Source organism: Poecilia reticulata, chromosome 22, assembly GCF_904066995.2.
Source record: "Poecilia reticulata chromosome 22, P_reticulata-male-v2, whole genome shotgun sequence".
NCBI lineage: Eukaryota > Metazoa > Chordata > Actinopteri > Cyprinodontiformes > Poeciliidae > Poecilia > Poecilia reticulata.
In genome coordinates, this window is record NC_088851.1 from 15,591,591 (window position 1) to 15,606,520 (window position 14,930).

The 14,930-nt window shown below is 40.7% G+C and overlaps 2 protein-coding genes and 1 long non-coding RNA gene across 4 annotated transcripts; 2 read left to right on the forward strand and 1 right to left on the reverse strand.

Moving 5' to 3' along the window:
• Positions 1–169: 169 nt before the first annotated feature.
• On the reverse strand, positions 170–6,583 carry LOC103458635 (myotubularin-related protein 9). 2 transcript variants are annotated; one of them, XM_008399590.3, is made up of 11 exons: positions 5,836–6,583; positions 5,471–5,527; positions 5,008–5,116; positions 4,772–4,897; positions 3,763–3,936; positions 2,759–2,976; positions 2,514–2,675; positions 1,959–2,100; positions 728–948; positions 481–632; positions 170–391 (listed from the first exon to the last, which is right to left on the reverse strand). In XM_008399590.3, the coding sequence occupies exons 1-11, from the start codon at positions 6,018–6,020 to the stop codon at positions 291–293; spliced, it is 1,647 nt and encodes a 548-aa protein (XP_008397812.1). In that variant the 5' UTR covers positions 6,021–6,583; the 3' UTR covers positions 170–290. The 2 variants fall into 2 exon arrangements, with proteins under 2 accessions (XP_008397812.1, XP_008397813.1); XM_008399591.3 differs by lacking the exon at positions 5,471–5,527 and having other exon boundaries at positions 5,836–6,582.
• Positions 2,594–3,347, forward strand: LOC145549932 (uncharacterized). The gene is made up of 3 exons (XR_014085736.1): positions 2,594–2,689; positions 2,779–2,997; positions 3,129–3,347. It is a non-coding gene; the product is annotated as an uncharacterized LOC145549932 (long non-coding RNA).
• Positions 6,584–9,414: 2,831 nt separating the features above from the next.
• Positions 9,415–13,183, forward strand: fam167b (family with sequence similarity 167 member B). Its single transcript, XM_008399589.3, has 2 exons — positions 9,415–9,846; positions 10,489–13,183. Exons 1-2 carry the CDS (start codon positions 9,547–9,549, stop codon positions 10,750–10,752), a joined length of 564 nt encoding a protein of 187 aa, XP_008397811.1. The 5' UTR covers positions 9,415–9,546; the 3' UTR covers positions 10,753–13,183.
• The last annotated feature ends 1,747 nt before the right edge of the window (positions 13,184–14,930 follow it).

A 14,930-nucleotide genomic window follows, 5' to 3' on the forward strand; every position in this document is an offset into this window, starting at 1 on the left:
TATTTGCTCTTACATTGTACTAAGGCAGGTATTAATAATTCCCAGATGCTTTAATCCAATACTGTCTCATAACAATCCATACTAATGATCTGTATTTTAAAAAAATAAATAAATTCTAAGGAAAAAAATATATAAATGACGACAACACTCAATTCTTAGAAAAAAAGGATTCATAAAAAAGGATTTATGAAGGCGGGAAAAAAATACAGTACATTTAAACATGGAAAAAATTCAAATATGGCTTTGTGAAATAATTTTCTCTTTCAAATCCTAATTTCTTTGTAGAGGTGTCACCTCTGTGTCACCCTGTGCCACTCAATGACCATGCTCCTTATTTCCTCCTGAACTGCCTCAAGATGTCGCGCCTGCTGCGTCCACCTCAGGAAAAAGCCTGGGGGTCAAATCAAAGCATCACCGTCATGTAATACGTACCAGAATCTGCAATACTAAAGTGGTGTGATTAATCGGACTGCAGCTCACCTCTCCAGAGCTGCAGGGACTGTGGGTGAACAGAGGGCCAGATTGCCAGCTCGTTGGGTTCATACAGAGGGTTTGAGTAGTAATCCCGCTCAGGCGGCCTCAGCAAGGCCTGGAACAAACAGTGAGTCCTGTCCTTCACTTCTAGGGCACACCTGAAAGTGATTGTTAGTTTCAATGATCAACACTGATGAACTCTGCATTGCAACCTGTACTGAGTGAGAAACCCGTCGGTGCCTATATAACTGACCTTTCCTGGTCATTGTTGCACAGAAACGTGCCGTAGTCTGAAGCGTAGACCTCGTTTGCCAGTCTGAGGAGCAGCGCCTCAGAGAAACCCAGCGCCAGGGGGAACTGACGCCACAGCTGCCAAACGCAGTCCAGCAGCAGCAGGAAGATTGGAGACTCCTGCTGGAGGCGAGCGTGGGAGTAGGCTGAATGGGCACACCGCTGCTGGAATGGATGTCCTGCCTGCAGGATGGGCCACGCACTCAATTGAACAGGAAAACATGATGTCTTGCAAACCCCAGAAATTTTTGTCTCGACGTAAGCTGTGCTATGTACAGTTCACAGGTTTTTGAGAGAAAATGATTGAACAGACAGCATCATGAAGTGCAAAGGAACAAAGCAGACAGCTCGAGTTTGAAGCTGGTGAAATGTTTCAGTTAGGGTTGGGTCATTAAATGGTATTCTAAACATCTCCAGGAGTACTGTTCAATCTATCATCTGCAATTGGAAAAAGCTTCACACAACTTGGCATCGGAAAGCCTTTTTAGACTAGGAAAGGAGATCATTAATCAGAGAAGCCACCAGAGGGCCATAGTAACTCTGGCATATTTACAGCTCAATGGAGAGAATCAGCTGACAGGATAACTGTTAGTTTTATACTTCACAAAACTGGCATAACAGTGGAAGACTGGCAAGAAGACAGTTATTGTTGAGAGAAAGCCATAAGAAGTTATTGGCCATATTAGTGAGTCGGGAAATATGTCAAAGAAGGTGCTCTGATCAGACAGGACTACAATTTAACTTTAAGTACACCATGTAAAATACTGTATGCCAGAAAACAATATTCCAATATACCACGGCAATATATGGGGGTGGCAGCATAATGCAGAGGGGATGCTTTTCTTCACCAGGTACAAGATTGTTTATCATGGTTTGAGAAGAGATAAAAATTTTCAGAGATTCCTCCACCCCCACATGACTTGTAGCTGGAACTGCAGTTAAACCACTTCTGCAAAGTTTTACATTGAGACAATAGGTTGGGGATGAAATGCAACAATAAAAAAAAAAAAAAAAAAACTAAAACCAAGAATAATTTTCTTCCCACTTCACAATTTTGTACTAGTTGGTAAAATCTCAACAATAGTAATGGGATTTTTTTTTTTTTTTTTGGTTCAACGCTTCACTTCACTGGAAAAAAAAAGGAAACAAAGCTCTGAACCCCCTTTCTTCTCTCATACACACTGTAGCCCCACCTGCAGCCACTCCCTGTCCAGGAGAGCCAGGAAACCCTCCAGCGTGCGGCAGCTCGGGTCCATGATGAGTTGGGCCAGAGTGCAGATGAGTAAAGTGCAGTCTGTACCTTCATAGCCGTGGACCAGCGCTGAATGACCATCCCTGGACAAAAACAATACAGTCTATTAAAAAGAGTCATATGCGTTCATTCCTTAATGTTGCATGTGTTGGAAGTTTGGGTACAAGACACATATATCCTTCCTTCATTATAATTTTTTTCCAAAATCTTTGTGTGATTTTGGCTCCTTTTATTTGACTTAGTGCTTTTATTTTTTAATAATATCTGCTAATGGAAATGACAAATTTCATCTTTCTTCAGTACTTTAGCAATAACAAAAATTTTGAAGTTTCATCTTTTTACATTTATTCTGCTTTTTATCGTTGCCCAGTTGCCATGCTTGTTTACTCTACTAAATGCTTATTAAACTGAAGTTTATTAAGTTGTAATTATGCAAATTTATATGGCCACCCGGTGTAATCTCGTCACAGAAATGTACTATGGGTGTTGCTCTTACCTCTCCACACACTCTACCAGCAGGCCAGCTGCGGACAGAGCAGTCTGGACGTGAGAGAGCCATTTTGAATTCTCCAGCTTACTGAGCCAGCGGTCCACGTTGTGGGACTCATCTCCGCAGGCTTCCACCAGTTTAATCAGGCTCTCCTGCAGAGCCTTACCCCTGAACACACAGAGGCAAGGAAGACTGAGAAGCTAGCTCTGGGAGAAATATCTGCAAAGTTACTAACATACTAACACACAAACCTTTCCATCTGTTTGTGAAGCCTCTTCCAGCGGCTGTAGCACGATTTGGACTCAAAGCCGCCGCCTGTCATCCGAGCCTGCTGAACCTGCTGACTTGAACGAGTGTCAATAATGAAACCTTTATCTGAGTCCTCAATCACAACCTGAAGGAGGAGTTCGTCTTCCTTGCAGCGTTTCTTGTTGGCACCCGTCAGCGGCTGGCTGCTGCGCATGATCACCTGAGTGAATACAGAACGCAGGTTAGAAATAAAATGGTGCTTGTACAGTGTTCATACTCCGTGAACTTTTCCACATTTTGACAGGTTACAATCCCAATCTTTACTTTGTTTTATTGGGATTTTGTGTGATAGTTTTCATGCTTTATTTACAGATAAAAATCTGAGAAGTGACACTTGGTTTTGTTTAACCCCCTACGAGTTGGACACTGTCTCTACCAGATCTGCACACATAAAAGCTGAAATTGGAAAACCTTACATCAGGTCTTCCCTATTTCCTCTATAGAACACAATGACTTTCTTCTTGCCAATTTTTCATAAAGAACAGATTTATCTACTCACCTAACAGTTGTCTTTTAGTTTACTTGGCTGGTCATGCCTCGGTATGTTTGCAAATTTGCCATACTATTTCCATTTCTGGATTTTGATTTGAACAGTGATCTGTGAGAGGTTGAAACTTTAGACTAATATTTCACAAACTAAAACCTCTCCACACATTTCTCCCTGTGACCTGTCTGTTGTGTTCCTTGGTTTGCATGATTTTGCTCTCCAACACCTCTCTAAGGCCTCTGCAGAACATTTGGAATTATACTAAGATGAATCCAAATGTACACCGGATTCATGTTGTTATATAACACTATCTGTTTTTCTTTCCGCTCCACAATCGTTAATTACACTGTCTGTCGCATGAAATCTGAATAAAATAAATTGAAGTTTGTCCTTTAAATGGAAGAAAATTGTAAGAAAGTTCAAGAGGGTCGGATAATCTTGAAAGCACGATCCCCTTACCATGCCATTCTTTCGATGATAGTAGCACAGGACAGGGAAGCGTCCACCCTGCCTAAATTTGGCCACTTTCTTCAGCGTTTCATCGTCGATGCTGTTTGGAACAATGACTACTGGAGGATAGGAAGGGCACACAGAGTAGGTTTTGTTCACGCTGCTCAACCTCCATTTCTTATGCTGAAAATAAAGAAAGATGACAGTACATGGTCAGAAAGTGCTGAATAAACCGTAAATCTGCTAGAATGCCTATAGAAGGGCGGCTCAAGACCATCTTCAATTAAATTATGCTACAGGAAGTTTGAACAGAAAAAGACTGTTGCTCAATATAGTAAGTTATTATGTTGCATCTAACAACTCAATGATGAAAAAGCTTGACAAGTTAAGGTAGAGGCTATCTTGGACAAAGTAGCACATTGGAAAACACTGCATTTCATTGGGAGGCCTTATAAAAAAACCTTAACAAAAGTCAGCCAGAATGTGGTTAAACAATATATATGGTCTTTAACGTGGCCAAGATATATAGATAACAGTAAATTTTATTATTTGGAATGTGTTGCAGAAAGGCTTCAAACAATGAACAGAAAAACAAAACAAGAATAAACTGAAAAAGAAATGCCTTGACATGCAAATTCCAGTAAGTTCCTCCCAGTAACCAGGCCACCCTGATACATACATTCCACCTACTTGAAGAATCATGTGCTCATTAAACACTTCCAACAATTAAAAATCATTATTACCCAACCCTTCGTCATGGCGACATGCTATTCCCAAAGAAAGACATGAACTCAAGCTGTGTGTTTGCACATTCTGACGTTAGGGGAAAACAAATGACAGCTAAGCAACAGGGATATCCTGAAAAGTGACCTTTACGTCCACCCTCCCTGGCATTTTCCTGTCATATGCCTCCTGGATTGTTGTTGAAAAAAAAAAAGGTGACTTTTTACAGCTTTTGTGTCATGCTTTATTACTTAACTTTTGTTAGGAAAATATAAAAAGCTTTATAGTTTCTTACAAGTTCCTTAATTTGAGTGTAGTGTTTTTCAGGGGTTGAGAGACCCCACTGCTCCCGCAGGCTGAGGTCATTGGGCCTGTAAAAGAAAGGATACATCTCCGACACATTGTCCAGACAGGACAGGGTCTGCAGGAAAAAAAGAGAGTTGGCTGCTAAATGTTGGAATCCAAGCACGTAACAATTCAGGGCAAAATATACTGATCCTTTGCTTTTGTTAAGGTATTACTGTAAGATACCTCAATCGAGTGTGCAATGTTGAGGCACTGCTCCATGCCTGGAATGTCCAGCTGAAGCACGCGCAGATCTTTGCACTTGATGGTGATTGTCCCGGAGGATCCAGGCGTCCTGTGCATGTAAAAGTAAGTACACACATGTTTTTCATACAGACGCTGTATGGATGGTGGATGCTTTTGCTTCCACGAATGCAAGGATTCCTTGCCCGACTTGCAGCAGAAGAGGAAACAACAATGGTTGTTCTGAAGGTGTGCTTCTCTTAGTCAGTGAACCATAATAGTTTCAAGTGGTTTCAGAAATACTTTCACAAGGCATTGAAATCAAGCTTCAGCAGGAGGCACAGGAGACAGTGAAGCATGTGGCCAGCAGCAAGTTGCATAGAGAGGCTGCAATTTTGTTAGGAAATTTCCTTTTTCAGCAGAGGCAGAATACAGCAGGCACATGGCAACACCAACAATTTCCAACCTGTCACTGTGGGCTGCTTTTGAGAGGAAGCCGGAATAGCCCAAAAGGTTTTCCACACTGGTTGGACAGATTTAAGGAAGCGAATTAGAAATAGTGGGATTAAATGACAGGGTTATGTTTAGTTCATTCATCAGCTTGGCAGTGTAAAAGTCAGTAACTCTGAATGCCACCCCAAGTCGACGGCATGGTGATCAGTTGGTATATTAGAGGAATTTAACAGTCTGATTCAAGTTGCAAGGAATGAAGAATAGATGAAACCAACATGCTTGTTTCAAATCCTTATTCTAATAAGTCATGTAGGTGATGAGAAATGTTGTCTTTAATCGGTAACGTCTCGCTGTTCTGGACGCTTTCCTCAATCTCACCTTTTCTCAATGGCATCGATATTCCTGAGCAGAAGCAGAATCTGCCTGGAGCTTCCCTCCTCCCTGTCCGAGAAGAGCAGGTGGTGACCGGTGATGCACAGGGTCCCTCTGCTCGGTGGGTGCAGCGGCTGACGGAGCACAACATCCTCCACGTTGGCCGTCTTGATGTGGTCAGAAAACTCCATCAGTCTCCTCAGACTTCAGGAAAAACCCTCACAGAAACGAACTTTTCTTCTTTCTACTCCCCCCGCACTTCACTTCAAATCACCTACTCGTTTCTGTTTAAGAAAAAATGAAAGCAAGCTTCCTCTTCTGCACCCAGAGCTAACTGGGCTGTCTTGCAGTTGCGCTGCTGGTTTGACGATAAGGCGTCTAAAAATAGAAGAAACTTCATATTTGCCTGAACATAGCTGAACCAAATGCGGGTTCACTTTTTACTGTAACTTCTTGTTAAGCTGGTTTCTAGTGTGGAAATGGAAAATGAGTTGCTTGAGGCAACAAAAGACGGAAGTGCGCGTTTCCTGAGACAAAAAAGCGACCCAGTATGATGTGACATTTAAGTTAAACTCAGTTCAGTTTCGAACTGAGAGGCAGCGGAGGTGCGAATGCAATACATTAAACGGCCACCATGTGGCACCACAAGGCAACAAAAGTTAGCTGTAGGTCAGGGTTTTGCAATCTGACCCAGAGGCAATTTTGCCCTCAGTCAAATAAAACGTAAGAGCAAATGTTACACGGTCATAACACACTCACAAAAAAAAAGACAATTGTTAATAAATATTGACAGTAGGAAATTTGTGAAGCACTTTTTTTTTCTATTTTTAGTTTCTGAAATAAACTAAAAATAGAGAAAAACATCAATCTTTTCATTCAAAATTAGGATGGATTCATTTTATTACATGGAATGTTGATATTTGTGGAAAACTATTAAATTTACGTCAGTTATTCCATGATACAAAATCTGAAACACTGTTAAAAAAAAGTATTTATTCTATCTATTCAAAAAAAAAAAAAAAAGATAGTTGTCAGTTTTAGCCAAACATATTAGGAGCCATTGTGGAAGGTCCAAGGAGCCACTTGTGTCTCTGGATCCTCAGATTACAGATCTTTGCTTTTGGTCAAGAGTTTAAGACTTTTACAATGATTAGATTAGATTAGAGGATTAGAATGATTTTGCTCTAGCTTTTCAAAATAAAGCTTGTCTGGACCTGCAAAAGTCACAAAACATCTTGTTATTTTCCCTGGTTCCCTGGGACTTGCTTTCTTTTAAAGATTTCAGACATAATGTATATCAACTGCTATATATTTCCCCTATTGTGAACACAATTGCCAATATTTTCATTTATCATAACAAATGCAAGATTTTTTTCAGTTTCAACCTGATTTTGCAGTGTTAAACAGAAGAACTCAAATAGTGTTTGTTTTCCCCACCAAACCTCATGTGTACAAATTTGACTTCTTGAAGTATATAAATATGAATGGATGGATGGATTTCTATTTTTTGTGCAAAGTCAATTAAAATTGTTTTTTGTCTCATCATGCATCGATTTAAAGTAAGAAAATAACTTCCCCATATACAGAAAATAAATAAAGAATTATTTAACATAAAAGAATGAAAACAAAATTAAAATACAATGGTAAATGCTGAAAGTACGCGCATGACTCTATTTAGTTTTACAGACATAGGACAGATATAGAAGTAGAACATTTTAGCTAATATCCCAAATACACAACCCAGCCTTATTTTATACTATTTTGTGTAAAACACAGGGATGTTATATGCAAAACCACTACACATGTGATGTATTTCATTACTATACAATAAGCTCTAAAATATGATAAAAAACACAAGACTGGTATTTTGTTTCATCCTTTCATAAATAAATAAAACAACACATTTGTTGTTATAACAGATGCAGCTATATAAATGGCCTCCAGGTTTTCCCACTGTCTGCGCCACACAATTTTTAGTCAACCAACTCTATAAATCCTGAGAGTTTTACGTGCAAGCACAAATATCTTAGCACTAAATCCGTTTGGAAAGTCAAGATAAAAAAAAACATACAACTTTTATTAACATTAGTAAGATTTATTATATGAATAATAGGGTGGAATCTTGGCTGGTTGAAATGACTACTTATAACTTATTGCAAAACCTTTTCCCGTGAAGATTAATTATTACAATGCGTTACATTATATTGCAATGCTAATGATGCATGGGAATGTGGTGAGCCATCTGTTTGCCTCAGCTTTTTTTTTGTCTGCAAAGAAAATAAAAGGCAATGTTTTGTTTTGCTCATCATTTGCTGGGACTTTGATGCTAGAGGTCTCTGCTTGAGGCCGGGAGAGACTGGAATACTAGAGTAACTATTTCTCTCCTGATGCTACAGAAAGATTAGTTAGTCCATGCTAAGATCCATTTACCTTTTACCTTACAGATCATCACTGATTTAGATCTTCAGACATCTAAAGTGCTTGGTCTTCTCCTGGTGCTCTCTTAAAAAACCCTTTTATCTTTCATGCCGTACAAGTCTTCATTGTGTTGGAGTATCACATAAAATCTTATGTAAGATGTGAGGTTTGTGGTTATTACTTGACAATATTTGAAAAGTACCTGCCATTTTACATTCATTGGCCTTTTATTGGATGCACCCTTTCAATGGCTTGTTAACACAATGAGCCAGTCACATGACAGCAACTGAACAGGCTTAGTCTTCTGGAGATAAGCTATTAAAGTTCAAACCAAAGAACAAGACGTGGAGGAGAGGGGAACTAAGTGACTCTGAATGTGACACAGTGTTTGTGTTTCAGAAATTGACAGTTTACTGAGATTTTCATCCATATCTCAACTATTTCTCTTGTCAGGAAAAGAGGAAATTAACCCCCCTAATTGATATCTGTGGACAGGAGGAAGAGGGGGGGGGGCTGGTTTGAGATGATGAAGGGGCGACAACAGCTCAAGTGAACACATGTAACTAAGCATATAATATAATATAATATAATCTCGAAATACACAAATCTTTAAGCAGATGAACTACAGCACCCGAAAACCACATCGGGTGCAGCCCCTGTTAGTTCAGAACAGGAAATTGAATTCACAGTTTCTACAAGCTCACTAAAATTACTAAAATTACAGAGTGCTAGATTTAAGCCTGACCCGATTAACCTTGACTTCAGCTGCAAGATTTATCGCATGAACAACGCATATGCATGGATCTGACAAACTGTTCGGACTGGTGGTGCCGCTATGTTATGGGTTATATTTTCTTGATGCACTTTGGGCCCTCAGTAAAATCTGAGCATCAAAATACACAGAGACTACTCTGCTTTTTTTTTTTTTTTTTTTTTTTTTTTTTACATATATTTCGTGAGGAACTGTTACTTTTTACACTTACATTTGTGTAAGAATGGGGTTGTGCATATAAGATATCTTCGCTATCTTTTTATGCATGGTGGTCTTGGTTTACCGAAATTAAATCTGCTCTGAAGTTTTTTTTCTTGAACTAAAACTCTCTGCTAAGGACTTAAGGTCCGACTTCCCCTTTCATAAAGCAGCTAATAAATTATCCACCCCTCCCGTCCTCTGCGGGATGGGCGGCCACTGTGCGACTTCTCCCTATAAAGGAGGTATGGACCTGTTGCGCTCTCCGCACCCTCCGGAGAGCCGTTGTCAAACCGAGTTCAGAAAGTTTTGCTTGCCCCGTTGCATGAATGGATTTCAAAGAGCTTGGAGCTGATTGCTCGGAGGGAGAGACGGAGGATCTGGACAGCGTCAAGGCGCTGACGGAGAAGCTGAAGCTGCAGACGCGCAGACCGTCCTATCTGGAGTGGCAGGAACGGCTGCAGAGTCGCCCTTGGACGGACAGGAGCCCCGCGGACTGTCCGGACTCCGCCGAAGGAGACGTTTCCATGCCCGCGATTTTGAGAAACGACAACTCAGAGCTTGTTGTGCGCAACATATGCGGCTTCGACACCATTGATGATGCGCTGGAGTTTCTGAGAAAAGAGCTGGTGAGTTGGGTTTATGTTTAACTAACTTATTGCAACTTGACATGAATGATTTCCAGCTAATTCTCAGCCCTGTAAAACCAAAATCTGATCAAGTCAGGAGAGAGGAGGAAAGCTTCACTGTAAGGTAGATGATCATCTCCTCGGTGTCTGCATGAATGCCTTTCTCATTTCAAGGAAAGCATGAATGATGACATGTTTAACTCTGTTTAAACAAACACCTTGTGAAACAATATGATGCCTGTTTTCTCACAGCCCTTACCTGGAACCATCCAAATGCAAATAATTTCAGTTTGGCACAAGTGAACATATGAGTTTTAAATAAGTGATCAAATGTGGAGTCTGCCCTCAGTTTTTTATTTATGTTTTTTAGCATTGACTATTTGCAACAATCTGCGAAATATACCAACATTTCTGAAGGCATTTATGTTTCTTATATGAGAAAAAATATTTTAGAATGAAACTAAGTTTATAACTACAGTGACTAGCTGTCACACACTATCAGAGTTATTGGTGGTTAATGAATACAAAAAAATACCCTTTTTTTATCAAAAACATTTTACCCTACACTCTTTCTACAGAGATAAAACTACTGATTTCTTACGTCTCACCCCACTTTCCCACTTTTTTTTCCTCACTGCCCAGAGGGAGATGCAAGTCCAAGACAACCGACTGGCCCGGCAGCTGATCCGCCTTCGTGGGGAGATCCACCGGCTGAAAGTGGAGCAGGTGTGCCACCGTCACAAGGAGATGCTGGATGATGCCACTTACGAGTTGGAGGAGTGCGAGGAGGAGTCGGACCTACTGTGCGACATCCCCATGAAGGCCGCCTTTGCTCTCTCCACGCCTCTGAAACACCTAGGCCTCACCAAAATGAACATCAACTCCCGACGTTTCTCACTGTGTTGAAAAGGGTCAAATTTTGCCCACACAGCAACAGATGTTCCCGTATCTCTTCTCTGTGTTTGTACAAGGCACGTCACTAGAGTTACTTCCTTTCCAAGGCGGGCTGGTGAGTGGCAGGCAGCAATTGTTGCCAGCAGAGAAAATGAAAATGTCTGCCTTGACTGATTTGTGTCAGGGTATGACATGAATGAGGAAGTATTTATGTACTCACCTGCAGAAGGCATGCACACCTCTACTACTGCCAGAACTCCCTGTTGGTCCGCGTCTGATTCTGCTTTTTTATACCACAGACTTGTCACAGAAATAAATAAAAAAAACTTTGAATGAATTCACTATATTGCCAAAAGCATTAAGACAAACCTCCAAGTCCTTGATTTCATTTGTTCCAAACACCTCCATGGCCACACCGAGGCAGCTGACTGCATGTGCAAATATTTCTAGAGCAGTCTCAGGATGTCTGTGAAGTTAAGTGTAGTACAGCGATAGAATCCTGCTTGTGCAAAAGTCAGTTGTTTGGGGCATCAGAACAAAGTGGGAACAGTTTTGAGGAGACAACATAAAATCATAAAATCAGGCTCATAGTGTGTACAAGTTGCCACCTATCTTGAAGAGTCAATCTCTTCCTCTAGGCTTCGTGGGCCCTTCAGAGTAGCTCAAGAACAGTGTTTAGACGCTTTCAAGGAATGGGTTTCCGTGGATGAGAACCTCTGTCCAAGTACATAGTAAAACCTTCGGATGTAGTGGTGTAAAGCATGCAGCTGATGGACTGGAAAATCTCTGCTTGACAGTGGCTAATTTGCTCTATTAATCATATTTACATGCCTTCCAGCACATTGCTGGACCTGGATGTGAAGTCACCACCCAGATTTGCCACACTGTAAATCTGAACCTCCGTAAATCTGAAGTTCAGATCTGCAACACACACACATCCAAAAGGCCAAAGCAGACCAGACACTTCAAGAATCCCAGTTTGTTGAAAAGCTGTACAAGAAAAGAGAGGATTCCTTCAACTTTGTGTTTCCTTTTAGGATGCCCTGCAGAATAAATAGGAAGGATCTGATGTGTGTGGGTCTGTATTCAAAATAACCCAAGTGAAAATTGTGTTTGTTAAATCTGGAATTGATCCTAGGAGATGGTCTGAGTGGGGAAGATCTAGAAGGTTTCTTTGCCATTGGATGAGTTTGGGTTTGCCAGTTGCTAAGAGAATGGTACTTGCTTGCTTTGTGCCATGTATAAATATTGGTGGTGGGGGTATTATGGTGTGTGGTTGTTCCTCAGGAATGGGGCTGAGGAACAACCCCATTAGGTCCATTGAAGGTCCTCTCCGTGCTGCAGAATACAAGCATATTTGAATGCTTTCCCATTCCAGTTTCACCGCCACCAAAGCAAAAATAAGATCCATGTACATTAGTGAGTTTGGTGTAGAGGTACTTGACTGGCCTGAAAAGAGCATTGACTTAAACCTGATAGAGCTCATTTGGAAATGAATTAGAGTGAAGACCGAGAAGCAGACCATTGGGAATGACCTCAGAAATGTTCTCTTGAAATAAAGGTCAAATATTTCCATAAACACACTCTTAAACCTTGTGGGAATAGTTTCTAGAGGAGTTGGTCGTTAGATCTTACATGCGTGGGGGAACTATTTAAATTGACGTAAACGTCATGGTGAGCATCTGAATACTTTTGGCAACACATTGTATCAAGTTATTTATCTGAAACGTGACCCACCAGAGACATTTTTTGTTTATTTTCTCAAAGACCCAGGGACCAATTATTGTGACAGAATCTTCAAACAGAAAGGTAAAATATAATTCGTGAAGCAAAAAAGGAATTTGGCCATCAAAGCGATGAAAGTGAGATTAAAGAGAAAAGGACAAACTTTGTCTGAGCTGGTTGAGGGACGAGGCGCTAACAAGTTGGATCCTTTCAGGCTGTCACATGCTTTAATGAAATCAAAGAGCTCAGAGCCGGTGTGTATTTGTTGGGCCTGGTGGAACTCAGTGAGTTTCTATGCTAAACAACGTCCCCTCTCACAGCAGCACTCTTTAAGCCTTCATCACTTTCCACCAGAAAGCAGGAGGTCACCCTCATGATTTGTTTTACACCTCTCCCTCAGGGACCAAAAATATCCCTTCAACCTCAGCACGGCTGTGACAAGAGCCAGGAGGCTGTTTTGTTTCCCAGTGACATGTTGAGATGCTGCAGAGCACTGACTGTATAAAGCTGACCAAGTGTTGCTTTTTCCCCCTTGAGCACACACTCCCACCCAAGATGAATGATTTGGTTTATTACAAATGCACGGCTAATTACGTTTGTTCCTTGTATGTTGATGTATTTTAGTTAAAAGTATAACATTGAGTTCTATGCAGATTTTTTGTTAAGTACTGATGTAAATGTATCTACTATGAGTGTGAGTATAAAAGAAAATACCTTGGCTGGATTGCTTTCTTTCTTTCTTGGACAAAAGTGTTTAATAATGATAAGAGTAACTTAAATTCCCGGATGGATGGATGGATGGATGGATGGATGGATGGATGGATGGATGGATGGATGGATGGATGGATGGATGGATGGATGGATGGATGGATGGATGGATGGATGGATGGATGGATGGACGGGAATCTAACGGACATACAATGTTTTCCACACTCTATATTCTTTTTCCATGCTTATCCTGACCAGGAAAATGCTTATTATTCCAGACTTTCCCAGACTGTAATGAAATCCTGTAAGTGGTATTACATTCCCCCCACTAACATTCAAGCTCACAATAAAGTTTAAACCACCCATCATTTTCAATATCTTACTTGCACTAACCAGATTTCCCAGGTTTTCCAGGCTTTATTAATCTGTTATTGTTCCCTAGAAATAAGATAAACAAATCAGAGATGACTCAAGAACCTTGCACAGCGCAAAACCTGAAAGTTATTTAAAGTAAAGATCACCACAGACCCCAACCCTATCATCTGGCCTAAAAACAGATTATGCACACAAGTGTCCTGCTTCTTTCTTTCATGTCTTGTTGCTCACTTCCTGCAGGGTTGTGCTGAACCATACACACTGTAAGATACAACTTGTAGAACATGAAACAAAATATTCCTTGGCAGATTGTTGTTACCGAGGCAAATGAGCAGACACAGTCTTCATACTGTGGAGTGCTGCAGGACACATGACCTCATGTGTGACTTGTAATCAGAACAACCAGACGTGAAGGTGAATATCAAATGAAAGAAGTTGGACAGAAGCCTGAGTATCGCACCTTCAATAGCCTTTTTCTTTACCTTTGTGTTTGCCCGTCAGATATTCTCCCTTGACCTTTCTTCAGCATACCTAATGATAGCACATCCTTTAAAGCTGATATCATGGAGTAAATAAAGCATGCATGGCTCTCAGCTCAAGCTGATACGGTGTGTGCGAGTAGTAAGCATCGGCAGCATGAAAGAAGACTGCACCTGCATCACAAAGCGGGCTGTAGGAGGATTGGAAAACTTTTTGTGCGTCGATAGCATCTAAGTTTGATTGCGTAACAGAATGTGATTTCCAACCACGTTTGGAAGCAGTGACAAATGTGGAGCAGGAACACCCTGAGCTGGCCGAGCCCTCCGATTTGAGGATTTCTGCTATTGTTTACACATATATATTAGATGTTTTAGTCAAAACAACTACCAGAATGTCTCTGGAGTGTATCATGATGTGGGAAACTTAAACACCCTCAGTACGTTTTTGCAGAATTTCACTCTAACGGAAAAAAAGGAGAGAATTCGGGTGGTTTTGGTCGCGAGCGAGACTCAATCTAAGCTGTGGCAGTCTTCAGAGCACATATTTCTGTGCACTATCTGTGATGCTTGGACTGACTTCCTGCCGGTGCAAGCTCTACAGCAGCATCCGTTCACCACAAGAGAAGAAATGTGGCCTGCAGCCTGAGGTGTTCAGAAGTGTAGATGCAGGGGCAGAGAGAGAGAGACCTCACAAATCCATGTTATGCAAAGTTTATTTTATTTTTATTTTTATTTTAAAGGAAAGTGATGTTTTGGTGATGTGATACATAAAATCAGTTTTGCCAAGTTTGATTCGATTGGACTTCAGATTAAAATAAATAAATAAATAAAAAGTCAGGGCAAAGCTATTTTTTTTAATTGACATTAAATGAGAAACCATATTTTTGCAGTCATGTGTTCGTG

Excerpts from the sequence above, each read along its gene's own strand:
- fam167b (XM_008399589.3), top strand. The coding sequence starts at position 9,547 with ATGGATTTCAAAGAGCTTGGAGCTGATTGCTCGGAGGGAGAGACGGAG. Across the intron at positions 9,847-10,488 it reads AGTTTCTGAGAAAAGAGCTG|AGGGAGATGCAAGTCCAAGA; the intron begins GTGAGTTGGGTT and ends CTCACTGCCCAG.
- LOC103458635 (XM_008399590.3), bottom strand. The coding sequence starts at position 6,020 with ATGGAGTTTTCTGACCACATCAAGACGGCCAACGTGGAGGATGTTGTG. Across the intron at positions 3,937-4,771 it reads ACACTCAAATTAAGGAACTT|CATAAGAAATGGAGGTTGAG; the intron begins GTAAGAAACTAT and ends CTTTATTTTCAG. Across the intron at positions 2,676-2,758 it reads CTTCACAAACAGATGGAAAG|GGGTAAGGCTCTGCAGGAGA; the intron begins GTTTGTGTGTTA and ends CTGTGTGTTCAG.